The sequence below is a fragment of the Muscardinus avellanarius genome (genome assembly GCF_963383645.1).
Source record: "Muscardinus avellanarius genome assembly, chromosome: 12".
Lineage (NCBI taxonomy): Eukaryota > Metazoa > Chordata > Mammalia > Rodentia > Gliridae > Muscardinus > Muscardinus avellanarius.
Window position 1 is genome coordinate 77,967,897 of NC_137798.1, and position 27,267 is coordinate 77,995,163.

The 27,267-nt window shown below is 45.5% G+C and overlaps 1 protein-coding gene across 1 annotated transcript in view; it reads right to left on the reverse strand.

Annotated features, from left to right (window-relative positions):
- Window positions 1-20,623, reverse strand: part of HEATR4 (HEAT repeat containing 4) — a gene marked incomplete at both ends in the record, with an annotated part of 38,308 nt that extends 17,685 nt beyond the window's left edge. The window contains 8 exons of the mRNA XM_080707175.1: window positions 1,097-1,201; window positions 3,333-3,493; window positions 4,123-4,284; window positions 7,765-7,908; window positions 9,176-9,379; window positions 14,496-14,636; window positions 16,528-16,718; window positions 19,740-20,623. Of these exons, the coding sequence (XP_080563301.1) occupies window positions 1,097-1,201; window positions 3,333-3,493; window positions 4,123-4,284; window positions 7,765-7,908; window positions 9,176-9,379; window positions 14,496-14,636; window positions 16,528-16,718; window positions 19,740-20,623 (1,992 nt within the window). The remainder of the gene's footprint in view (window positions 1-1,096; window positions 1,202-3,332; window positions 3,494-4,122; window positions 4,285-7,764; window positions 7,909-9,175; window positions 9,380-14,495; window positions 14,637-16,527; window positions 16,719-19,739) is intronic.
- Between the last annotated feature and the right edge of the window lie 6,644 nt (window positions 20,624-27,267).

Consider the following 27,267-nt stretch of genomic DNA (forward strand, 5'->3'; position numbering starts at 1 on the left):
CTCCGGTGAGAATTGACATCTCTCACAGGCTCTTGGGTCATCCATTTGCTGCTGGTCCAGGACTCTAGCAGCAGAGTACTACAGCACTTGGGGCAGAATCGAACCTCTTCAGTGATTATCCAGATCATTTGCTTCCCAGATGAAAATATGAGGGCTAAAACCTGGAGACTGCTCACTTGTAGCAGGAGTGGCAGTACTATAGGCCATTGTTGAGCTACCCAGCATTATGAGGAAAAGATATAGAAGCACAAAGGGAGAAGGGCAAGATCTCTGTTTGGACAGCTAATGATTTGAAGGCAATAGTAAGAGGTCAGGGCTTCCCTTGCCTGGAATTCCCTCTTCAGTTATAGCCAAGTGCCACACTCTTGCACACAATTTTAGCTGGCAAGTTCAGTCCACACTAATCTTTCTCTCTGAAAGTTTTAAGAGAGAACCTTATTGCTTGCTCTCGAATGACGTATGCTTGTTAGCCTTGTTGCTCTGCCTGCGACGCCGTCGCTTTGACGGGTGTGTGCTGAACTCCCAGAGGCCTAGCAGAGGTACTTGTTTAGTTGGGTTCTTTAAGCCAGGGTCTCTCCAGCTGTGATGAAGCACTAGATTTAGGGCTGGGGTGGAAATAACCTATTGACGAATACAGAAAGTCCATTGATACTGAGGCAGTGTCAAATGGCTATACACATCTTGGTCCATTGATACTGAGGCAGCATCAAATGGCTATACACATCTTGGTTTTTGTGCTTATTTTGCTGTAGCTCTGCTACACACAGTTTGTGGATTGGACCACACTGAGAAGCCCTGGCTTAAGTTGCAGAAGAACATGTTGACACATGAAGATAATTCTCAGTTATGAGTAAGAGGCAGCATTGTGGGACTGAGATCTGTTTGGTGAGAATGGGATATTAGATATCAGCAAATAGTAGAAAGGCCACCAGATCGGGCTGGGGATATAGCTCAGAGGTAGAATGGCCCTGGGTTCCATACCCAGAAACACACACACACACACACACACACACACACACACACACACAGTAGAAAGGCCCTTTTCCCAGCCTTGCTTAGGTTTGCTGTCCTAGAAACAAACAAAGAAGAGGCTTACTAAGGAGACATTTCCACCGATCCTGGAGAAAGCCCTGCAGGCCACGATCCGGTCCTTCCATTGACAGCTATTTAGTTCCACAGCAAGCATGGTGTTTATCAGGGTCTGAGGAGATGGAGGACTTGTATGGGTATTCATGATTACTTTCATTGACTTTTTTGTTTTGTTTTTGTGATACTGGGAACTGAACCCAGGGACATTCTTCCTCCAAGCTACACCCCCAGCCCTATTTTATTTTTATTTTGAAACAGGGTCTTACTAGAGTGATGAGAGTATCATTACTTGCTTAGGCTGGCCTTGAACCTGTGATCCCCCTTTCTCAGCCTCAGCACTGGGATTACAAGTGTGTGCCACTATGCCCAGCTTCCATGATTATTTTTAGAGATACTGGAACCTTGATGAAGTTACATCCTAACATGGCATCCAGCATAATTCATGTTCCAAGATCATGAAATGCCAGTCCTTTACATAGGACAGAGTGCGTTACATGACATGAGGCACTCCTCCATCTAAGCCAGCCAATATGAGGATCATAAGTCAGGGCATAAAATACACATTTAGTAATCTGAACAGTAAAGTAGGGCCTTCCTTTCCTGATTTTAACTATTTTTACCCCAAAATAATTTGTAGTGTCTCAGTCTTCAACTTAACATTTCCTTCCTTCCTTCCTCCTTCCCTCTCTCCCTCCTTCCCTCCCTCTCTCCCTCTCTCCCTTTCTTCCCTTTGTGTGTGTGTGGTACTGGGGATTGAACTCAGAGGCATTCTACCTTGGAGCTATACCCCACGGCCCAATTTTTTTTTTTTTTTTTTTTTTTGCGGTACTGGGTACTGGGGAAGGAACCCAGGGGCATTCTACCTCCAAGCTACACCCCAAGCCCTATTTTTTTGTGTGGTACTGGGGTTCCTGGAAAACCTCTGGGCTATACTCCTAGACCTATTTTATATTTTTAAAAAAATGTTGGAAACAGGGTCTCTTAAGCCAGCACATCTGGCTTCGAACCAGTGTGATCCTCCTGTCTCCACCTCCCAAGTGTGGGGATTACAAGTGTGCGCCACCACGCCCAGATAATTTTTTATTCTTTATTTTGAAACAGGGTCTCACTAAGTTGTGGAGGGCCTCAATAAGTGGCTGTGGCTGTCCACAAACTGGGATCCTCCGGTCTCATCCTCCCAAATGCTGGAATTACAAGCATGCACCACCACATGGAAGGAAGCTGATTCTTTCTTTCTTTCTTTCTTTCTTTCTTTCTTTCTTTCTTTCTTTCTTTCTTTCTTTCTTTCTTTCTTTCTTTCTTTCTTGTGTTACTGGGGATGGAACCCAGGGGCATTCTACTTCCAAGCTACACCCCAGTCCGATTTTTTATTCTTTATTTTAAAACAGGGTCTCAATGAGTTGCTAAGTTGCTATCTTCCTGTCTCAGCCTCCTAAGTACAGGTTTGCACCACTGTGCCCAGCTTTGTTTTACATTTCAACTGAAAGTAACTAGATTATGATCATCTATCTGTGTGGTTTCCAATGTTAACCCTCTGTCAGAAGTGAATTCTGTGTTACAACTTGTCCTGCATACTGTTAGAAACCATTTGTAGCTGAGCATGGTGGCGCACACCTGTAATCCTGGTACTTGGGAGGCTGAGGAGGAGGATCACAGGTTCAAGGATAGCCTCAGCAACTAGTGAGACTCTCATCAACATAATGAGACCCTGTTTCCAAATAAGAAATAAAATTGGGCTGGGGTGTAGTTTGGATGTAGGATGCCTCTAAGTTCAATCCCCAGTATCACGTGTACACACACACACACACACACACACACACACACACACACACAGAGGAACCATTTGCAGCCTATATCTCACTTTTTTCAGCTATTTGTAAATGTAAAACAAAGTTGGACATGGTGGTGCAATTCCCATACTTGAGAGGCTGAGACAGGAAGATAGCAATTTAGCAAAACACTGTTTCAAAATAGAAAAGATCAGAGCCGGGCGTGGTGGTGGCACACTTTAGTAATCCCAGCATTTGGGAGGCTGAGACAGGAGGATTGTGGTTCATGGACAGCTTCAGCTACTTAGTGTCTACACCTCTACACCCAGGTATGCCCAAAGTGCCCTCTTACTAATGCCTGAGATTACCCTACCCAGCCGCCTGCATTTTGGATTCCTTATATGCACTGACCACAAAGATCCAATTATTTCCCCAAACTCAGTTTCCATCTTTGAGCCTGTCATGGACACATACTGTCTTTCCACTGAGATGCCTCAGGAGGATACAAGACTGCTCCTCAGTTTCCTCGTTCCTCTTGTTAAACAGCTGATAGAGGATCCGTTTAATCACCGGGTAAGTGGCGAAGCCTTCCAGAGCCAGGCACTGGGCTGCAGCCCAGCTATCCACGCTATTACCTGCCACAGTGGGAGAAAAAAATGAGTCCAGAGAGGTGATCTGTTTCCCCCAGAGAGAACAGCCTTTGTTGTGGTACTGGGAATTGAACCCAGGGACATTCTACCTCCAAGCCACACCCACAGCCCTATTTTATTTTTATTTTGAAACAAGGTCTCTCTAGGGTAATTAGAGACTCACTACTTGCTGAGGCTCACCACTGAAAACCACACAGATGGATGATCATAATGAAGTTAAGTTACTCTCAGTTTTTGTTGGTTTGGTCCTGGAGATTGAGCTCAGGGGCATTCTACCTCTGAGCTACACCCCCAGCCTTATTTTATTTTTACTTAGAAAAATAAAATGCTAAGTTGTTGAGCATCTTGCTAAGTTGCTGAGGCTATCCCAGAGCCTGCACTCCTCCTCTCTCAGCCTCCCAAGAACTGGTACCACAGGCGCGCACCCCCACCCGGCTCCTACTTTATAAACGTGTATAGGAAGGACATCTTTCTGCAGGTTCTAACATAAACCCAAACCCAAGACAGCGGATATCACAGAGCCTGGCGGTGGAGGGAGGACTGGGAGGGCCGATGCTGACATCCCCTCTCTCTAGCCCATATTTCCAGGTCAGCGGTAAGAAGGGGACACTCACCCTTCAGAAGGGCGGTCTGCATGATGTCCTGGGCGAGAAGGTTATGCGACTGGATGGCATACTGGCAGAGTGCTGCTGCCATCCTTACGTTGGCATTCTTGTCACAAAGAGCAGCCTCCAGGGCAGGCTGTAGAACCTCTGGCACTTCCGGGATAGACGGGGCTTTCACCGGCCCCTTGTCTGCCAACAAGAGAGCCAGGGAAGAGAGTACTGGCCCCTGTCCGGCAGTTTCCTTCCCACAGCTATATGCTGGCCAGCCTCGGTCTGAGTCACACAATGCTAACTGCGTAATGTGGTCAGAGTCCAGCCGAGTCCTTTGATGGACAGGCTGCTGATGGGCCAGTTCCTGTGTCCCCATCATCTGGGCTCCATGTCCAAGCCAAAGGGGAATGTTCCCACTTAGGCTATGGTGACCTTCACCATTGGCTTTAGAGGCAAAAGTCAACTCATTTACCCCATGAGGATATACAGATATGTATATATGTATATGTGTGTAATATATGTGTGTGTGTGTGTGTGTGTGTGTGTGTGTGTGTGTACTTTTTTGGGGAGAGGGTGGTACTGGCAACTGGACCCAGGGGCATTCTTCTGAGCTACAACCCTAGTCCTATTTTATTTTACTTTATTTTTGTGGTACTGGGAATTGAATCCAGAGACATTCTATTTCTGAGCTATATCCCTACCCAGCCGTGTGTGTGTGTGTGTGTGTGTGTGTGTGTGTGTGTGGTACTGGGGATGAAACCCCAGGGGCATTCGCCTTCTGGGATATACCTATATATTCTTATTTATTCTATTCAGCCCTATTTTATATTTATTTATTTATTTATTTATTTATTTATTTATTTATTTATTGGTGGTACTGGGATTCCTGGAAACCCTTCTACCTCTGGGCTACACTCCCAGACACCTATATTTTATATTTTTATTTGGAAACAGGGTCTCTTACGCCAGCACGGCTGGCTTCGAACCTGCGTGATCCTCCTGTCTCCGCCTCCCAAGTGCGGGGATTACAAGTGTGCGCCACCACGCCCGGCGCTTTATTCTTTTATAACAAGGTCTCACTAAGTTGCAGCTGACCTCACTAAGTTGCTAAGCCCGGCCATGAATCTATGATTCTTCTATCTCAGCCTCCCAAATTATGAGGGTTCACTATCACTCTTGACTCAGCTCATTTTGTTTTGTTTTGTTTTGTTTTGTTTTGTTTTGTACTGGGGATGGAACCTGGAGCATTCTACCTCTGAGCCATATCCCCAGCCCTATTTTATTCTTTTTTTTTTTTTTTTTTTTTTTTGGCTGTGCTGGGGATGGCATCCAGGGCCATTCTACCTCTGAGCTAAACTCCCAGTCCTATTTTTTATTCTTTCTTTTTGAAACAGGGTCTCTAGCCGGGCGTGGTGGCGCACGCTTGTAATCCACTTGCTTGGGAGGCAGACAGGAGGATCGTACGGATTCAAAGCCAGCTGTGCTGGCTTAGGAGACCCTGTTTCCAAAAATTTTAAAAAAGTATAAAATAGGTCTGGGAGTGTAGCCCAGAGGCAGAAGGGCTTCCAGGAACCCCAGTACCACAGAAAGAAAGAAAGAAAGAAAGAAAGAAAGAAAGAAAGAAAGAAAGAAAGAAAGAAAGAAAGAACAGGGTCTCACTGAATTGCAAAGGGCCTCACTAAGTAGCTGAGGCTGTCTGTGAACCATGATCCTCCTGTCTCAGCCTCCTAAATGCAGGGATTAGAAGCATGTGCCACCACGCCCAGCACACGCTTGCGCTCGCGCTCTCTCTCTCTCTCTCTCTCTCTCTCTCTCTCTCTCTCTCTCTCTTTTAGTTGTGTGTGTGTGTGTGTGTGTGTGTGTGTGTGTGTGTGTGTGTTAATGGGGATTGAACTCAGAGGCATTCTACCTCCAAGCTACAACCCAGCCCTATATTTATGTTTTATTTTGAAACAGGGTCTCACTAAGTTGCGGAAGACCTCTTGAGGCACTATGCCTGTTTGTTTGTTTGTTTGTTTGTTTGTTTGTTTAGGTATTGGGGATGAAATCCAGGGGCATTATACCTCTGAGGCACACCCCCAGCCCTATTTTTTTATTCTTTATTTTGAAACACGGACTCACTAAGTTGCAGAGGGCCTCACTAAGTAGCTGAGGCTGTCTGTGAACCGTGATCCTCATGTCTCAACCACCTCCCCAAATGCTGGGATTACAAGTGTGCACCACCACTCCCAGCTGCCTGGCCCTTTTTAAAACAATTTTTAATTAAAAAATTATTTTTTGGAACTAGGGATTGAACCCAGGGGCATTCTACCTCCAAGATACACCCCCAGTCCTATTTTTTATTCTTTATTTTGAAACAGGGTCTCACTAAATTACAGAGGACCTCACTAAGTAGGTGAGGCCGGCCACAAACTTGCGATCCCCTTGTCTCGGCCTCCCAAGTACTGGGATTACAGGGGAGCAGGTGGACACTTAACTTAAAGTCAAATTCTCAAGGAGGCTGCAAAAAGGTTTTGTTGCCTCTTTTGTCAACAATTGTCCTTGTTTTGTAGATAAGGACGCTGAAGCCCAGAGAAGTTCGCTGACTTCTGCAGAAGCAGCAGAGCTGAGCTGGTGACTCAGATTTTAGGATCTGAAATCATCTGTCCTTTTTACTAAGGCCATGAGCTAATATATGTTAAGAATAGACAATAGATGGATTGAGCATCATTATCCCAAAATTCCAAATCTAAAATGTCCAAAATCCAAAACTTTAAGCACTGACATGACATCACAAGTGGAAAATTCCACTCTTGATCTCATGTGATGGGTTTCAGTCAAAACACAGGCACGCGGTGGCGCACACCTGCACTCCCAGTACTTGAGAGGCTGACACAGTAGAATCGCAGGTTCCAGGACAGCCTCAGCAAGTAGTGAGACCCTCATCAACCTAGAGAGGTCCTGTTTCAAAATAAAAATAAAATAGAGCTGGGGGTGTAGCTCAGAGGTAGAATGCCTCTGAGTTCAGTCCCCAGTAAAACACATTCATACACACATACATACATGCGTGCGTGCGTATGCATACACACGTTTACATATATGTAATTTGGGATGTTATGAATGGGATCTCAAGCCGGGCGTGGTGGCACACGCTTGTAATCCCAAGCGTGCTGAGATTTGGGAGGCTGAGACAGGGAGGCGGAGACAGGAGGATCGCAGTTCATGGACAGCCTCAGCCACTACTTATTGAGGCCCTTTGCAACTCAATGAGATCCGGTTTCAAAATAAAGAATAAAAAATAGGGCTGGGGGTGTAGATTGGAGGTCGAATGCCCCTAGGTTCCATCCCCAGTACCAAAGAAAAAAAATTTTTTAATTAAAAAAATTTAAAAAATGAATGGGATCTCAAGGTAGAAACTTCCCAAAAAAGCCATTAAGCAAATGAAAGTAGTACAGTGTGAAAGCAGTAGTGGCAGACACATGCTTAGCATGCAAGAGGCCCTGGGTTCATACCCCACCTCACCCCCAAAAACAGCCCTGGTCTAGAAGCCAGGAATTTTAATCTCATCTCTATTGCTGATAAACTGTACATTCAGGTCAGGCTCTGGGCCTTGGCTTCCACATCTGTAAAATGACCTCAGGTGAGGTGCACGGTCTCCAGCAGTTCAGTCTTAGCTCTCACCTGAGTCCATCTGGCTGCTGACAATCTGGGGCCGTTCCAAAACAGCTGTGGCACATATGACGATGGCCTGGAGCCTAACATCATCATACATGCCTACCAAGCCCCGCTTCAGGTTCTCCACTGTCTCGTGGTGCCACTCGATGACTGTCACAGTGAGGGGAGCGAGGGGAGAAGTGCCTGGTTAGGGTTGGATGTTGTGCTACAAGCAGGTGACAAGTACCTCCCCCCCACAATTCAAACAAGACAGCTCAGAAGAATAATGGAAAGCTGGGCGTGGTGACGCACACTTGTACTTCCAGCATTTGGGAGGCTGAGACTGGAGGATTGCGGTTCGCGGACAGCCTCAGCTACTTAGTGAGGCCCTCCGCAACTCAGTGAGACCATATTTTAAAATCAAGAATAAAAATAGGGTGCACGCTTGTAATCCCAGCATTTGGGAGGCTGAGACTGGAGGCTCATGGTTTGTGGACAGCCTCAGCTACTTAGTGAGGCCCTCTGTAACTCAGTGAGATCCGGTTTTAAAAAATAAAAAGAATAAAAAAATAGGGCAGAGGGTGTAGCTCGGAGGTCAAATGCTCTTGGGTTCCATCCCCAGACCTGCAAAAAAAAAAAAAAAAAAAAAAAAAGTAGGGCTGAGGTGGTGTAGCTTGGAGATAGAATGTCCCTGGGTTCCATCCATAGTAGTAAAAAAATTTAAAAAAAAATTTAAAAAAAGAAAAAAATTTAAAAAAAGAAAAAGGTAAAAAGAAAAAAAGAAAAAGAAAAGAAAGAAAAGAATGTTTTGGAGATGAGTCTCTTGAGAGATTATTTCTCTGATGTTTCATGTATCTTTTAGTTATATTTCATCTGATCTATCTTGTATTCTGTTGGTCTTTGCTTAAGTAACTTTTCATTGTAATCATCTGGAAAATAAAAGGGTTACTAAAACATAGTAGCCAGCTGGGTGTGCTTGGGAGGCTGAGACAGGAGGATCTCAGGTTAGAGGACAGCCTCAGCAAGTAGTGAGACTCTCAGCAACCTAGCAAGACCCTGTTTCAAAATTAAAGGGTTGGGGGTGTAGCTTGGAGGTAGAATGCCTCTGGGTTCAATCCCCAGGACCATTTTAAAAAAAATTCCAGAAGTCAGTTAGACAGGGTCCCTGCCTATGAAGATTTTTCAGTGTGATGAGTTTCCACAAATTACTGAAGTAATTCCTACTCTTGTAAAAAGTATCCAGATATGAGTAACTAATACTCACCGAAAGCCTACTGTAGGAAAGGCTCTATCTACGATAGCCGTCAGAGGCAACCAGATTTTCATATTTCACAAGAGGGATGGGCTGTCAAAGACTAGGAAACGGGAGTGCAGGGTGAGAGCCACCTAATCGCAACTCTATCAGTTACGTAGCGCCAGCCTGGGCCGTGCCACTCACTCAGCCCCCAGGCATTCTTCCACTCCTGCAGCATCCTCCGCAGGACCATCACTTCCCAGGACACGGCCTCCTGTGGCACATCTTCCACCTGCTTGGTTCTCCTGGTCTTCAGGGGTGCGTCCTCCTCGCTCATCTGCAGCAGCAGGTCCTTGGTGGGGCTGGGCAGAGCTGTCCAGCGCCGGGCTCCTTTGGCGGGCCTGCAGGCTGTGCAGGATGGCAGCGTGGGGTCTTCTCACCAGCCTGCCCCAGGCCCTGCCACACAGTGGCTCCTGCTGGCATCTCATTCCCATTCCTACTAAGCCCAGCGCAGAACAAAGCTCTGGAGTGAGCTTTCCAGTAAAGACGCAGGGGCTAGGGTTTGAGACCCTCAGGGAATGATGAAGACTCCTGACTGCAGGCTGTGGCGAGCTGTGGTAATGCTGGGGAGGGAGGCTCGGGAGGAAGACTGAGACTGTATATGCAAACCTCCTTGTGAGTGTAATTCTTACAACCGTAAGTGTGTATGTGAATGTCTAAGCTTTGCTTATAAAATTCAATATTTTCTTGTGGTACTGGGGATGGAACCCAGGGGCCTCTACCTCCAGGCTATACCCCTGACCTATTTTATATTTTATTTTGAAATAGGGTCTCACTAAGTTGCTGAGAACCTTACTAACTAGCTGAGGCTGGCTTCGAACCTGTTTGATCCTCCTGTCTCAGCCTCCAGAGTACTGGGATTACAAGTGTACGCCACCATGCCCGGCTACAATTCAATATTTGATATGTATTTTAGAGTGTAATTGGCCATTAATTCCAAATTTATCATGTCTGTCTGTCTGTCTTTCTTTCTTTCTTTCTTTCTTTCTTTCTTTCTTTCTTCCTAACTTTCTTCTTTTTTTGTGGTGCTAGGGCTTGAACCCAGGGGCATTCTACCTCCAAGCTGCACTCCAGCCCCTTTATTAATTAAATTTTATATTTATTTATTTATTTGTTTGTTTGTTTGTTTACTCTGTGGTACTGGGGATGGAACCTATGAGCCTTCACCCGGCTCTGGACTACACCCCAGTCCTATTTTATTTTTTTATTTGAAAACAAGGTCTCACTAAGTTGCAGATGGCCTTACTAAGTTGCTGAGGCTGGCTTTGAGCCTGTGAACTCTCTCTCTCTCTCTCTATTTTTTGGTACTGGGGATTGAACTCAGATGCATTCTATCTCCAAGTTATATCCCTAGCCCAATTTTTTTTTCCCCAGTACTAGGGATGGAACCCAGGGGCATTCTATCTCCAAGCTGCATCCCCAGCCCGTGTGTGTGTGTGTGTGTGTGTGTGTGTGTGTGTGTGTGTGTGTGTGTGAGTGTGTGTGATGATACTGGGATGGAATCCAGGGGCTTTCTATCTCTGGGCTACACTCCGAGACCTATTATATATTTTATTTGGAATCAGGGTCTCACTAAGTAGCTGAGAGCCTCACTAAGTAGCTAAGACTGGCTTCAAACCTGCGCAATCCTCCTGTCTCAGCCTCCCAAGTGCTGAGATTACAAGCATGCGCCACCATGTCTGGATCCCAGACCTATATTTTATTCTTCATTTTGAAACAGGGTCTCACTAAGTTGCAAAGGGCTTCACTAAGTAGGTAAGACTGTCGGCGAACTGCAATCCTCCTTTCTTAGCTTCCCAAATGCTGGGATTACAAGTGTGTACCACCATGCCTGGATCTGATTTGTGTGTGTGTGTGTGTGTATGTGGATTTGGGGATGGAACTCAGGGGCATCTGACCTCCGAGCTACACCCCTTGCCCTATTTTTTATTCTTTATTTTGAAACAGGGTCTCATTAAGTTGTAGAGGCCCTCACTAAGTAGCTGAAGCTGTCCACAAACCGCGATCCTCCGGTCTCAGCCTCCCAAATACTGAGATTACAAGCATGCGCCACCATGCCCAGCTTTTATTTATTTTTTAAATTTCTTATTTGGAAATAGGGTCTCACTAAGTTGCAGAGGGCCTCACTAAATTGTTGAGGCTGGCTTTGAACCTGTGATCCTTCTATCTCAGCTTCCCAAGTACTGGGATTACAAATGTGTGGCACCATGCCCTGCTTATTTTATTTATTCATTTATTTTGCAGTACTGGGGTTGGAACCCAGAGGCATTCTACCTCCAATCTACACTCCTAGCCCTATTTTTTCTTTAGTTTTTGAAACAGGGTCTCACTAAGTTGTGGAGTGCCTCATTAAGTAGCTGAGGCTAGCTACGAGCTTGCAGTCCTCCTGTCTCGAACTCCCAGTTATTGAGATTATAGGCATGTGCCACCACACACAGCCTAAATTTTCTGTGTGTGTGTGTGTGTGTGTGTGTGTGTGTGTGTGTGTGTGTGTGTGTTACTAGGGACTGAACCCAGGGGTATTATTTTACCTTTAAGCTATATCCCCAGTCCTATTTTATTTTTAATTTTGAAACAAGGTCTTACTAAATTTTCTTTCTTTCTTTCTTTCTTTCTTTTTTTTTTTTTTGGTGGTACTGGGGTTTCTGGAAACCCTTCTACTTCCAGGCTACACTCCCAGACCTATTTTATATTTTTATTTGGAAACAGGGTCTCTTAAGCCAGCGTGGCTGGCTTCGAACATGCGTGATCCTCCTCTCAGAGGGATTACAAGCGTGCGCCACCACGCCCAGCTAAGTTTTCTTTTCTTTCTTTCTTTCTTTCTTTCTTTCTTTACTTACTTACTTATTTGGGTGGTACTGGAACCCAGGGGCCTTCTACACCCAGGCTACACTCCCAGACCTATTTTATATTTTATTTGGAAACAGGGTCTCTTAAACCAGCTGAGGCTGGCTTCGAACCTGCACGATCCTCCTGTCTCAGCCTCTCAAGCGTAGGGATTACAAGCGTGCGCCACCTCGCCTGGCTTAAGTTTTCTTTTTTTTTAAGACAAGGTCTCACTAAGTTGCTCTGGGCCTTGCTAAATTGGATGAAACCTACTAACCTCCTGCCTCAGTTTCCCCAGTATTGGGATTACAAGCATGTGCCACTATACCTGAATAAACTGCCAAATTTTAAAGATTTTAAATCTCCTGAGTTTTCTTTAGTGATGATAAAAAGCATTCAGAAATTTGAGAAGAAACCATAAAATATATATAAATATAAATATTTATAAATATTATAGTTGTGGATAAAAATGGTTATAGGCCATGCACATGCTCGTAATCCCAGGAGAGAGGACAGGCAGAATGTTGGTTTGTGGGGAGGGTGGATTACCAGTAACAATGCCTTGAGTTTGTATAGCACCTAAGACTGACCAAGCATATTCACAGAAAACCTCATCTAAGCCCTGAAAGTGTCCTGCTATTGCAATGACTACTGTCCCTGTTTTAATGAGGCAGCTGGAGTCCCACAAGATGGCTGGCCAAGACCCAACTTGAGGCTTTGCTGGGTACTTTCTTCACTGCCTCCCAATGGTGTTCTTCAACTGGGAAAGGAGTTTGTGCCTTTGAAGGAAGATGCCCATACTTGCGCCATCAGCACCTCTCCTCTAGAGGCACCCAGGTAGCACCAGGGATAGAGGTTTGGAGTTAGTGGGAAAAAGAATAGTCACTATTGCTGTTAGTTTCTTCCTACCCAAAGACTCATTTGAACAGTGATATTGGAAAGAAAAGACTCATGGGAAATGGAGATATAGTCTTTGTGAAAGTGAACATATTTGTTTCATAAGCTCATTTCTTGCTGGGCATGGTGGCACACACCTATAATCCCAGTACTTGGAAGGCTGAGACAGGAAGATCACAGGGTCAAGATCCACCTCAGGAACTTAGCAAGATCCTTCGCAACTTTCTTTAGCTCTCCCTTTCTTTCTTTCTTTCTTTCTTTCTTTCTTTCTTTCTTTCTTTCTTTCTTCTTTCTGTCTTTCTCTCTCATTCTTTCTTTTTTCTTTTTTTTTTGTGGTACTGGGGATGGAACTCAGGGTCATTCTACCTATGAGCTACACCTCCAGTCCTACTTTTTTTTATTGGTGCATTGTAGTCATACATCTTAATGGGATAAAAGACTTGTGGAGACATACATGCACACGTCACCCAATGAGCCCTTACCCGATCCCCACCCCATTCTCTCCCCTTCCTCCTTCTCGTGCTTGGCTTAGTGATTGACTTTGATATGTTTGTTTAAGCACATCATGTGCTTTAGAGAGTTTCCCTCTCCCCCCTCCCATCCCCTCAGGTCGCCTTATTTGCTCCTCTATAGCATCTCCTTCCTCATCTAGAGTTCATCCTGTTACTCGTTTCTCCCTAGTTTTCGCATATTAGAGAAAGCATCCAATTTCTCTTTTTTGTGTGTCCAGTCCTATTTTTTATTCTTTTATTTTTGAAACAAAGTCTCACTGAGTTGTAAAGGGCCTCATTAAGTAGTAGCTGAGGTTGTCTGTGAACTGCGATCCTCCTGTCTCAGCCTCCCAAATGCTGAGACGCCTGGCTAGTGAGACCCTTTCAAAATAAAAAATACATGAGAGGCTGAGACAGGAGGACTGCAATTTCGAAGACAACTTCAGGAAGTAGTGGGACTCTCATCAACCTAATAAAACTCTGTTTAAAAATAAAAATAAAAGCCGGGCGTGGTGGTGCATGCTTGTAATCCCCGTTCTTGGGAGGCGGAGACAGGAGGATCGCGCTGGTTCAGAGTCAGCCTCGCTGGCTTAAGAGACCCTGTTCCAAATTTAAAAAAAAAAATGAGTCTTTGGGAGTGTAGCCTGGAGGTAGAAGGGCTTCCAGGAACCCCAGTACCAATAAAATAAAATAAAATAAAATAAAATAAAATAAAATAAAAATAGGGCTGGGGGTGTAGCTCAAAGGCAGAATGACCCTGGGTTCAATCTTCAGACACACACGCATGCGCTTGCGTACAAACACACACACACACACACACACACACACACACACACACACACACACCTCATTTCTTGGTCACCTTCCTTCCCTCTACTCTGTGTTTTAGAATGAAGAATAATATACTCAGGAAACACAACTTACAACAAAAGAAGAGGCCAGGGCCTGAGGCCGTGTGGGCAGTGGGGGAACAGTGTCCACCCAAGGCCGTGGGGCACCATGGCATTAAGATAGGACCTCCTGTCCTGATGGTAATTCTTGGTCATAACACTGGTGTCGGTTATGCCTAAGTTGCATCTGATTTCAACTGAACCTATGTTCCACCAAGGCTTTTTCTAGTAGCAGTTAGTCTTTTATAAGTTATGAGATGATTTGTAGTTGGTACAGAGTTCCCTCATTTCTGGGATCCTCCAGCCCATCAACTAGGGACCTGATTCCCATCACTCCCCCCACATCAGCTTCTTGCTTACATGCTTCCGGAATAGGCTGGGAACTCCACTTTTCTGGAGTTTCAGGGAAGACTTTAGAGAGATGCTTGTCATAACAATTGAAGCTTTCCAGGAAAATCTGGTCTCTCTTTGCACCAATCTGGTGGATGATCTGGACTTTATCTGTAAACAAATAAACAATGAGTCAATGAGTCCCCCAGTGCCTTCCTCATTCCTCTCCTCCTGGGTTTCTACTCACCAGGATCAGACCCAATTTCTTTTCACCCTAATCTTTGCCTCTAGGACCCATGATTGCTATGCTGTGGGGGCATCCCTTAAAGGTGACTTGGTTGGAAATGTCACAGCTGGTAGCCTCGTAGAAAAGCCTCATAGTGGCCTGGAAGCCAAGGATGGCATTTTTCCATCCATAGGTAGAACCTGTCTAACTTATAGGCATCATCCTCTATTAAAAGCTAGATGCTAAGCTGGATATGTGGCGCACCCCTGTAATTCCAGTACTTGGGAGGCTGAGACAGGAAGATCACAGGCTGAAGGACAGCCTCAGCAAGTAGTGAGACTCTCATCAACCTTGTAAGACTCTGTTTTATTTATTTATTTATTGTGGTACTTGGGGGTGGAACCCAGAGACTTTCTACCTCCGGGCTAAATCCCAGCCCTATTTAATATTTTATTTGGAAACAGGATCTCACTAAGTTGCTGAGAGCCTCACTAAGTAGCTGAGGCTGGCTTTGAACCTGTCTCAGCCACCCAAGTGCTGGGATTACAAGCATGTGCCACCACACCTGGCTTGAGACTCTGTTTTAAAGTAAAGATAAAAAATAGGGCTGCAAGTGTAGCTCAGAGTTTGAATGCCACTGAGTCCGATCCCTAGTACTACCATAAAAATAAAAGTTAGACATTAAAGAAGGGGCACTTTATTAATTCCACTAGTTGTTAATACCCTAGAACAATTTTTTTTTTGTGTGTGTGTGGTACTGGGGGTGAACCCAGGGGCTTTTCTAAATCCAGGCTATACTCCCAGACCTATTTTATACTTTATTTGGAAACAGGGTCTCACTAAATTGCTGAGAGCCTCACTAGCTGAGGCTGGTTTGAACCTGTGCGATCCTTTTGTCTCAGCCTCCCAGTCACTGGGATGTAAGCAAGCACCACCAAGGCCAGCTTTACCCTAGAACAGTTTTGTTAAACTCGTTTAGACCACCCACCTGACAGAAGTTTAAAACAAGATGAGAGTTGGCAAGAAGAAACCGTTTGAAACACACAGACCTAGACTGTGTATGCTGGAAGCCCAGGCGCCTAAAGGATACCAAAGAAGCCAGGCTTATACCTCCAAGCTACACCCTCAGTCCAATCTTATATCTTATTTGGAAACAGGTGAGAGCCTTACTAAGTTGCCGAGTCTGGTTTTGAACGCACGATCCTCCTATCTCAGGCTCCCAAATACTGGGATTACAGGCATGTACCACCACACCTGGATCCATGATTTTTTTAAACAAACATAGCACCCTAGGGGGAGAATAATCTCAAAAGTGAGAAACATCAGAGGGTGGAGCGAGAAGAGGTAGGGTGAGGGTGCCCCCAGAGTCAAATCTTCTGAAGTGACAACCCCATCCTCTGTGCCCTCCTTAGTAAGATAGAGAGATGGAAAAGGAAGCCGGGCTTGGTGACACACGCTTGTAATCCCTTTGCAACTCAGGAAGACCCTGTTTCCAAATAAAGAATAAAAAATAGGGCTGCAGGTATAGCTCTATTCTACCTGGGAGTAGAATGCCCCTGGGTTCTATTCCCAGTATCGCAAAATAAAGAAATTATTAATTAATTTTAAAAAGAGAGATGGAAAGGGGGGAAGAGAAAACGGCTTGCTTTCCCCCAAATATAACTGCAGCTCCCAGGCCCCTGCAACTCCTCTGCTAGTCTCCAAGGGCGGTACCTCCCCCCAGCCACCAGGTATGCCCGGCCTCTCATACCCCACCCACTGCTGTGCCAGCCCCAGCTGCAGCCACCTCCTCGGTCCACGCCACCTGTGCCCTGCCACAGGGCCCAGCGCTATTACCAAAGTAAATCTCCTGTTCAAAGGCGTTGTCCGTGGAGTAAGCAAACTTTCCAGCATGGGGATTCACCTGTCGGAAGTGGCTCTGCGTAGGCAGGTGGAAGAAGTAGCTCTTTGCCTTGATATCCTCGGCTGTCACGTTGTTGCCAGGAATGCTTTCAGCTGTCTGAACTTGTGGGGAGTAACTGGGCAATCTTGGCAGGGCGAGAGAAGGTGGGAGGCCCCTTTCCATTAGGCCCGCGGCTCACCGCAGCTCACCATAGCTCAGCTCCCACTCAGCTGAGCATCTCAAGAGTGTTTAACTGTCAGCCTTGCCCAAGATGCCAGCTGCGAATGGAGCCCCGCAGGGCCTGTTTCCAGCTGCCTTCCTCTCCACCGGTGGGGCTGGCTCTTCTGGGCCCCCCCGGCAGCAAGCCCAGTAGGGCAGCCCTGCCTCCAACATAAGCTCTGTGTGTGTGGTGCTGGGGTTGAGCCCAGGGCTTCCTGTGAGCTAGGCAGGCGCTCTCCTCTGCAATGCACCCTTGGGCCTTTTTGTTTTTTCATTTTGAGACCAGGCCTCACTGAGTTGCCCCAGCTGGCTGGGAACTTGCAATCCTCCCGCCTCAGCCTTTCAAGTCACGGGTGGCAGTGTGCCCAGTATACCCCTCTTCAACATTAGAGGTTGCATGGGCTTGGGGATGGGAACCCCTCTCCTCTACTACTCCTACCTAGCGTGTGTGCTGTTAAATATCTGGCCACCCAGTGGACAGCACCTTAAAGGTGCACATCTAGCTGGGCGCAGTGGCGCATGTCTGTATTCTAGTAATGGGGGGCCAGCTCACTAAGACCCTTTTTCAAAATAAAAAATAAAATAGAGTTGGCATACAGTTCAGAGGTAGAAGATACCTGGGCTCCATCTCCAGTACAACACACACAGGAAGGTTCCCATCTATCCTTTATATTTAATTCTCAACAACTAGCAGACTGCCTGAAACTAGCAAGAACGCAATTTGTATTTGTCTGATAAATGCATAAATAAGGAGATTTTCACTTCTTTTTAATTCCCTTTTGGAAATCAGGAATATAATAGCTCCAGTCTTCACGTCAGCTATAAATGAGAAGGAGGCAATCTGAGAAATGTGAACCTCTCCGTGCTGGGCTCTCTGTCCTGCAGCTGGTTGGGTTTGAGTCAGCGACACATTACTCCCGCTGCGAGGCAAGAGGGAGCCTCCGTGCCACGCGTTACGGGCGGCCTGCCTCACCTCCACCGTGGGCACGGTTCTGGGAGCTCCTAAGTGGTAGCTGAATCAGCACTAAGATCGCCAAACCTACTGGGGAAGGCAGAGAATCAATCCTGCTACAAAGGCAGTTCTCAAGTGGGGTTTTTTCCCCTGGAGACATATGGCATTCCCTGAGACATATTTTCGCCGCTAGGGGGCGCTGTTGGCATCTGGTGAGCAGAGGCCAGAGGTGTTTCCTTGGTCCAACAGTGCACAAGGCCTCCCCTTAAAATGAGCTGAGTGAATTGTGGGGCCCACCTGTAATCCCAGGATTTGAGAAGCTGAGACAGGAGGATCGCAGGTTTGAGGCCAGCCTCAGCAGTTTTTGTGAGGCCCTTCGCAACCTAGTGAGAACCTGTTTCAAAAATAATAAAGCCTGGCAAGGTGTTGTATGCTTATAATCCCAATACTTGGGATGCTGAGACAGGAGGATCATTAAGTTTGTGGCCAACCTCAGCATCTTAGTGAGACTCCCTGAAAATTAGTGTGATCCTCTCTGAAAATAAAAGAATAAGCCAGCCGGGCGTGGTTGGCGCACGCTTGTAATTTCCGCATTCAGGAGGCTGAGACAGGAGGATTGCACAGGTTCGAAGCCAGTCTCAGCTACTTAGTGAGGCTCTCAGCAACTTAGTGAGACCCTGTTTCCAAATAAAATATAAAATGGGTCTGGGAGTATAGCCCGGAGGTAGAAAGCCTCTGGGTTCCACCCCCAGTACCACAAAAAAAAAAAAAAAAAAAAAGAATAAATCAGGCATGGTGATACATACCTATAATCCCAGTACTTGGGAGGCCGAAACAGGAGGATCACAGTTTCACAGCTAGCCTCAGCTACTTTTGAGGCCCTCTGCAATTTAGCAAAACTCTGCTTCCAAATAAAAAATAAAATAGGGCTGAAGGTAGCTCTGAGGTAGAATGCCTCTGAGTTCAATCCCCAGTACTACATACACACACACATGCTCACGTGCTTGTTAAAAAAAACATCATAAAGAATAAAATAAGGCAGGCATGGTGGCACATGTTTGTAATCCCAGAAGTTGTGAGGCTGAGACAGGAGGATCTCAGGTTTGTGACCAGCCTCAGCTACTTAGTGAGGCCCTCTGCAACTTAGTGAGACTCTGTTTAAAAAAAAAAAGAATAAAAGCCAGGCGTGGTAGCAAATGCTTGTAATCCAGCATCTGGGAGGCTGAGACAGGAGGATTACAGTTCATGGACAACCTCAGCTACTACTTAGTGAGGGCCTTTGCGACTCAGTGAGACTCTGTTTCAAAATAAAGAATAAAAAATAGGGCTGTGGGTGTCGCTCGGAAGTAGAATGCCCCTGGGTTCCATCCCCAGTACCACAAATAAATAAATAAATTAAAATTAAAATTAAAAAATTAAAAATAGGGCTGGAAGTGTAGCTAGAAGGTAGAATGACCCTGGGTTTTATCCCCAGTACCGCAGTGTGGGGGGGGGGGGGAGAAAAAGAATAAAAAATAGGGCATGGGGTGTAATTCAAAGGAAGAATGCCCCTGGGTTTAATCCCCAGTACCTCAAAAAAAAAAAAATACAACAGGGCTAGGGTTATAGCTCAGAGGTAGAATCCCCCTGGATTCAATCCCTAGCATAAAAAAAAAAAAAAAACAATCAAAAGGGCTGGGGGTGTAGCCCAGGGTAACTTGCCCAACATTGAGTATCAGTAGTGCAGAGGCAGAGAGACCTTACTTTGAAGAGATCCCGGAGGGCAGGCTGGTGGTGGTGGAGGGCATGAGGTTGATGGGAGAAGGGCGTGCTGAAACAGAGTGTGGGCTGTGGATGTAGGTCAGTGGTAAAGCACTTGCCTGGCATGTGCAAGATCTTGGGTTCAATCCCTAACACCCCAAAAAGCACATAAGAAAAAGGAGGAGTGTGAGTCCAGCTGGCAATCCCTGAAGGAGCCGGGGCTGTCTGAGGTGCGCCCAGGGCCTGGCTGCCTACCTGTAGTAAACAGGAAGCAGCATCTCTGGCTCCTTTCTCTCCTGGGGGGGCAGGACAATGCTTTGGTCCTCAAACTCAGCTGCCTCCTCGGCCTCCAGCTTCCTGAGTAGCTCCAGGTCGCTGGCAGAGGTGAGCTCATCCCGGATGTGACTCCAGTCATACTGCTGGCGCAGGAAGCTCTGCCACTTGTTGGGCGACACCCCAGACCTCAGGGGGCGCTTGCTCTGGATCCATCGGGCTGTGCGCTTGTTCAGCTTTTCCAGCACGAGGTCCTCCCAGGCTCGGGCCGCCTTCTCCGCAGGAGGCAGCCACACTTCCCTTTCCTCCAGGTTCACTTCGGGAGAAGGTGGCGGATTAGGCTCTTCTCCAGATGCACAGGGAGGAGAGGTGGCGGGGTAAGATGCTTTCCGGACCCTGCTTGCTAGTTTTGATTTCTGCGGCTTCTTTCTAAGAGTAGCAGGACTTTCCTTCTTCCCAGCCTGGGAGGTGTCCCCTGGGGAGGAGCTGGAGGAGTGCAGGGCCTTGAAGCCTGCAGGTTTCCTGGGCTGGACCCTCCTGATCTGGGCAGGCTGGGTGATGTCGTCTGTGTTGTACAGGTGGTCAAAGCTGTACTGACTGTAAGGCATGCTGGCCAGCCCTCGCTGCCACATCACCTCTGGGGAGAAGGTGAGGTTGGCGGCGGCCTTTTTCAAATACTGCTTCTTGAGCCGAACACAGTGCTGTGGGCCAAAGTGGAAGACTGGCGGCACGCTGGAGACGGAGGCGCACTCCTCCTGGGTCTTCGGTTTTGAGAAGCCAAAAGTCATGCCCCATCCCAGCCGTGGGAGGAGGGACCGAGGGTAGCGGAGGGAGAAGATGGTCTTTCCCTTTTGGGTCCCAGTCATGTTGGCCCCCAGCAGCTGCTTCCTCCCACACTGCCCAGTCCAGAGACGGCCTGCAGCTGTGACCAGGAACCTGGAAAGGATGGGAGGACCTGGTCAGAGCAGAAACTGGAATCCCCTAACAGTGCAGAGAGAGAATAACTTGAAAGACAGCTGGTGGGAGAGAGGGTGGGGCGGGTGAGGGAGCCATGCAAATTAGAAGGACAAAAGAAATGCTGCAACATTCCTAGTATTTCTTATATCAGACCCTTAGTTCCAATTCTCACATTTGTCCCCAAAGCTCGTTTGTCCCCCTCATCGTGTGTGTGTGTGTGTGTGTGTGTGTGTGTGTGTGTGTGTTACCAGGGATTGAACCCAAAGGCATTCTACCTCTGAGATACACATTCCCAGCCCTATTTTATTTTTTATTTTTGGCACTGGGAATGGAACCCAAGGACATTCTAACTCTAAGCTACAGCCCCAGCCCTGTTTTATTCTTTTATTTTGAAACAGGGTCTCAGTAAGTTGTTGTTTTATTCTTTTATTTTGAAACAGGGTCTCAGTAAGTTGTGGAGGGCCTCCTTAAGTAGCTGAGGCTGGCCATGAACCTGCAATCCTCCTGCCTCAGCCACCCAAGTACAGGGGATTACAAGTATGTGCCACCATGCCTGGCTTTCTTTCTTTCTTTCTTTCTTTCTTTCTTTCCTTCTTTCTTTCTTTTTTAAATAGGGTCTCGCTAAGTTTCAGAGGACCTCACTAAGGTGAGGCTGGCTGTGAACCTGCAATTCCCCTATCTCAGCCCCCCAAGTACTAGGATTATAGGCATGTGCCACCATGAGACCAGACCCTCATCTCTTTATGAGAGATCACTGCTTTTCAACAGTACTCTGTGTTTCTAATTTTTCTTCTAATGTTGCCTATTTTTGTTATTCAAAAGGCTTGTACTGAGCCAGGCATGGTGTTTCACGCCTGACTGGAAAGCTAAGGCTAGAGGATTGTTTGAGCCCAAAAGTGCAAGGCTAGCCTGGGCAACATGATGAGACAACCCCCCCATCTTAAAAAAAAACAAAAAACAAAGACTTGTAGCGTATAGTTCAAGTGACTCAGCCTGGCATTCAGGGGTGCCCATGAGCAGGACCCCAGCTTTGACTTTGTCCAGATATGTAACCTCCTTCTCAGCCAGCAGGATCCCCTAGCTGCTCGCTGATATTCTTACCTCCGCACAGTATGGCCTCCTTCTGTGTTCTCCGCATAAAATGGCCTTTCTTCCATACTTGACACAATTCTATCCATTCTATCAGGCCCAGGTCAATTCCTACCTGCCCCAAAACTCTTTCTTGACCTATCCAGACCACCATGTCCTACGCAGATTTACAAATCACTCCTAGCAGCGGGATGTGGTGGCACACACTTGTAATCCCGTGCTTGGGAGGCTGAGACAGGAGTATTGTACAGGTTCAAAGCCAGCCTCAGCTACTTAGGCTCTCAGCAACTTAGTGAGACCCTGTTTCCAAATAAAGTATAAAATAAGTCTGGGAGTGTAGCCCGGAGGTAGAAAGCCCCTGGCTTCTACCCCCAGTACCACAAAAATAAACAAACAAACAAAACACTCCTAGCCCATACCATTTATTTTAACTATCAATCCTATGATACCTCACACTATGAAACAACCGACTTTCTAATGCTCTGGCCAAGGACTGTGTCTCCCGCCTCTTCTGTCCTTCAAGCTAGCTAGTCCTTTTCCTTCTTGCTGCAGGGCCTTCGTTGTTAACGTGGTTAAGGGGTAGCATATTTTTTCAAGTATGCCAACCACTTCAGTACATCCTTAGTTATTGAGCAGGCTGTTTTCAGGCTGTAGATAACATGGAAGACACTGCAGAGAGCAAATACTTTGATTTAGTGTCTTGTTTTTTCCTACTGAGAGATTCTCTTGTCCTAACAATGATAGTTGATGATTCTGGAATACTCTACTAAGGACTTCATGGAGGGAAGACATTATGATTGATCTTGGAAGAAGCTGAGGCTCAGAGAGGTAAGTTGGTCGCTTCAGAGCACATGAACCGTAAGTAGGGGATTTAGGTTCCAAACGCAGTCTGCAAGATTCCAGCTTTGGGGCACTGTGTCTCTGTGCCACCCCGGCCCAACGTGACTTCCTCCACTCAGCACGCCGGCCGTGCCACTCCCAGGGGCACCGACCACTGTTCCAGTTCTTCGGTCTCACTCATTTACCGACTCCTGCCCACCTGTGCTGCCCCCGAGGTGCCCTACAGACCACATGGACGGGTCTCTTTCTCCACATCGGGAAGCACCTACCTTCTCTCTCTACAGTCTGATTTATCCCACTCTCTTCCAAATATTAAATCTGACCTGTGGTATTTCTGTCAGTTAAGGGTTAAATTTCAGACCAGAAAGAATAACTTCCCTCAAACTAAGTCACACAGGATTATTTTGGTATTCCTCCAGGAATTTTTGTACATGAAATTAACTTTAGTCATTTTATCTCTTCACAGTCATGTAAGTCATGTGGCCACAAAGGCACTGAGTATTTAAATAGATGAGAAAAACTAGGGCAAAGGTCACAGCCGGTCACAAGGAGATGTTTTTCCTGAAACAGTGCCTACTCTGGCTGGTTAAAAATGAACTGTCAGAAAAAACACTCTTCCTGCCGGGCGTGGTGGCGCACACTTGTAATCGCAGCATTTGGGAGGCTGAGACTGGAGGATCGTGGTTCGCGGACAGCCTCAGCTACTTAGTGAAGCCCTCTACAACTTAGTGAGACCCTACTTAAAAAAAAAAAAGAATAAAAAATAGGGCAGGGGGTATAGCTCGGAGGTCGAATGCCCCTGGGTTCCATTCCCAGACCTGAAAAAAAAAAAAAAAATCACTCTTCCGACTTATGTATCTCCAATTAAAACATCTCATGTCAGTGTGTAGCTTGCTGTGAAGGCAAGATATTTGGTACCAGACACTTCAAAACCAGAATGAACACACATCTGCAATCCTAGTACTTGGGAGCTGAAACAGGAGGATCAAAGGTTCCAGGCCAGACTCAACAATTTAGTAAGACCCTCAGCAATTTAGTGAGGCCCCATTTCAAAATAAAAAAATTAAGCTGGGCACAGTGGTGCACACCTTTAATCCCAGTACTTGGCAAGCTAAGGAGAAGGATCACAAGTTCAAGGACAGCCTCAGCAAGTAGTGAAACTTATCAACCAAGCAAGACCCTGATGCAAATAAGAAATAAAAATATCACTGAGGGTGTAGCTCAAAGATAGAATGCCTCTGGGATCAATCCCTAGTACCACAAAAAGAAAAAAAAAATTAAAAGGGTTGTGAGTGGCTGGGCATAGTAGCACACGCTTGTAATCCGCGCGCTTGGGAGGTGGACAGGAGGATCACACAGGTTCAAAGCCAGCCAGCTTCCCTGGCTTAAGAGACCCTGTTTCCAAATAAAAATATAAAAAATAGATGTCTGGGAGTATAGAAGTGTCTGGAGGTAGAAGGGTTTCCAGGAACCCCAGTACCACCCTCCCCCCCAAAAAAGGATTATGGGTGTAGCTCAGAAGTAGAGCATCCCTGGGTTCAATCCCCAGTCCCTAAAACACACACACAAAAAACAAACAACCCCCCCAAAATAATGATAATTCCAGTACTTGAGAGGCTGAAACAGGAAGATCACAGGTTTGCGGACAGCTACAGCAACTTAGGCCCTATTTCAAATAACAAGTAAAATAGGGCTGGAGGTATAGCTCAGACTGAGAATGTTCCTGCATTTAATCCCATGCAAAACTCACACACACACACACACACACACACACACACACACACACACATACACACACACACACACACACACACGCACTCACACCCAAAGGCTGAGTTCACTCCAAGACGATTACTGTATGGAGTGACTGAGGGTGTCCTCAGATATATGTCTTCACTGGTGACACAAGGAACCTTTGTAACAATGCAAACAGAAAAAACACCATATTATCATTACCAGTTATCAAGTCCCAAGGAATAGTTACTATTGTCTGATATGATGATTAATGGAATAGGAAGGACATATGATAGGCCTGTTTTAGTTTCTGTTTTTCTTTTGCGGTACTGGGGATGAAACCCAGGGGCAGTGTACCTCCAAGCGACACCCCCAGTCCTATTTTTTATTCTTTATTTTGAAACAGGTCTCACTGAGTTGCAAAGGACCTCACTAAGTAGCTGTGGCTGGCTTTGAACCTGAACAATCCTCCTGTCTCAGCCTCCCAAATGCTGGATTATAAGCGTGAGCCACAATGCCTGGCTGATAGGCCTGTTTTAAAGGGAATGGGGAGCTGGGCGTGGTGGCGCACGCTTGTAATCCCCAAGCTTGGGAGGCAGAGATAGGAGGATCGCGCAGGTTCGAAGCCAGCCGTGCTGGCTTAAGAGACCCTGTTTCCAAAATATAAAATAGGTCTGGGAGGGTAGCCCAGAGGTAGAAGGGCTTCCAGGAATCCCAGTACCACAAAATAAATAAATAAATAAATAAAAAATAAGGGAAGGGGGACTGGACAAAATATAAGGTTTGGTGAGAAGAGTTAAAAGACAGAGGTAAGCCAGGCGTGGTGGCGCACGCTTGTAATCCCCATGCTTGGGGGGCTGAGACAGGAGGATCGCACAGGTTCGAAGCCAGCCTCAGCTACTTAGTGAGACCCTGTTTCCAAATAAAATATAAAATAGGTCTGGGAGTATAACACGGAGGTAGAAAGCCTCTGGGTTCCACCCCCAGTACCACACACACACACACACACACACACACACACACACACACAAAACAAAGACAGAGGTAAGGCCAGGTTCTAAACTTCCTAGCCAAGATACCAAATGATTTAATATTTTTTTGGTTTGCCAATCTAAATAGAGTCTGACACCTATTCTAATTTAGTGTTGATATGAAGTTAAAAATTAGAAACTCATATGAATTTTCCTGTAGCCCTTGCAAAGTATTACTTAAGTGCAAAGAATCATTTTTTTTTATTTAAATTTTTTTATTGGTGCATTGTATTTATACATCATAATATTGTAAAATAAAAATAACTTATGTAGACATACATGCACACATCACCCAGTTAGCCCCTACCCACAAAGCTGAATTGTTTTTTTATGGTACTGGGGATGGAACCAGGGGCTTTCTACCTCCGATATACACCCCCCCCCAGCCCTATTTTTTTATTCTTTATTATTAAACAGGTTATCACTGAGTTTTAAAGGGCGTAGTAGTAGTTGAGGCTATCTGCAAACCGCGATCCTCCCAAATGCTGGGATTACTAGCGTGCGCCACCACAGAGTTTTATGTATTATGAGATACTAGTATTTTGATTTGCTTAACTATTTATAAATGGGAAAGCTATTTTTAGCTCCTGGGCCACCCAGGAATAGGTAGCAAGCCCATGGTCATAGCTTGCCGATTTCTGCTTTAAGAAGAAACAGAAGAATTGGGTATTTAGCAAAACCAGGTGTTTATTTGATTCATTGTGACGACCCAAAATAAAGTATGTTTTTTTCTAGTCTTAAGTCTTTTTAGTGAATCATGCTTATTATTTTTTAAGAAAAAGATACCGAAAGACTTAAATTGTAACTTGTTTGTAAAAGTCAAATTAGGTTTGTCTTTAGGATGAATAATAATTATGTTGCAATAAACATGTTTGTCCATCTCTTATTCTTTTTTTTTTTTCCTAGAGTGCTAGGGATTGAGCCCAGTGGCATTCTACCTCCAAGCTACACTCCAGCCCTATTTTATTATTTTCTTTTAATTTGGAAATGGAGTCCCTTTAAATTTCTGAGGGCCTTGCTAAATTTCAGAGGCTGGATTCAAAGCTGTGATCCTCCAATCTCAACCTCCCAAGTACTGGAATTACAAGCATGAGCCACCACGCCTGGATATCTCTTCTTTAATCATGTTATTAAATTAAAATATTTAGGAAAACATTTATATAGCACTCAAGAAAATATGGAACAATTCAAGAAAATAATAATATTTAAATTTATAGAGTGGGTGTGGTGGCACAAGCTTGTAATTCCAGTACTTGGAAGGCTGAGACAGGAAGATCAAAGGTTTTTTTTTTTTTTTTTTTTTTTTTTTTTTTAGTCTTTTTTTTTATTTTATTGGTGCACTGTATTCATACATCATAGTGGGATACAAACTTTTGTAGACATACATGCACACATCGCCCAGTCAGCCCCCACCCGATCCCCACCCCATTCTCTCCCCATCCCTCCCTCCCATGCTTGGCTTAGTGGTTGACATCTAGTATTATAGCAATTTATCCAAAATTAAAAATGATAATCTCACATAACAGTTTCATTTGTCTGATACCAAGCTTTTGATGACTTAAAGATAACATTTCAATACTTCTTTTTGCTTTCTTTCTTACCAGAGAATATTTTTTTCTTTTTTTTAGGTGAAACTATCATATATTTATTTTTCAGAAAAAAATCTATCCTGATATGGAATATGGACTCTAGATACCCAAAACAATCTCGAAGCAAAAACAAAGCTAGAAGATGTATATTTTCTGATTTCAAACCATATAAAGCTACAATAATTGAAACAGTGTAGTACTGTTCTAAAGGCAGATATATAGACCATTGGAGTTAAATACAAGCCTAGAGCTAACTTCTTCCCTATATTG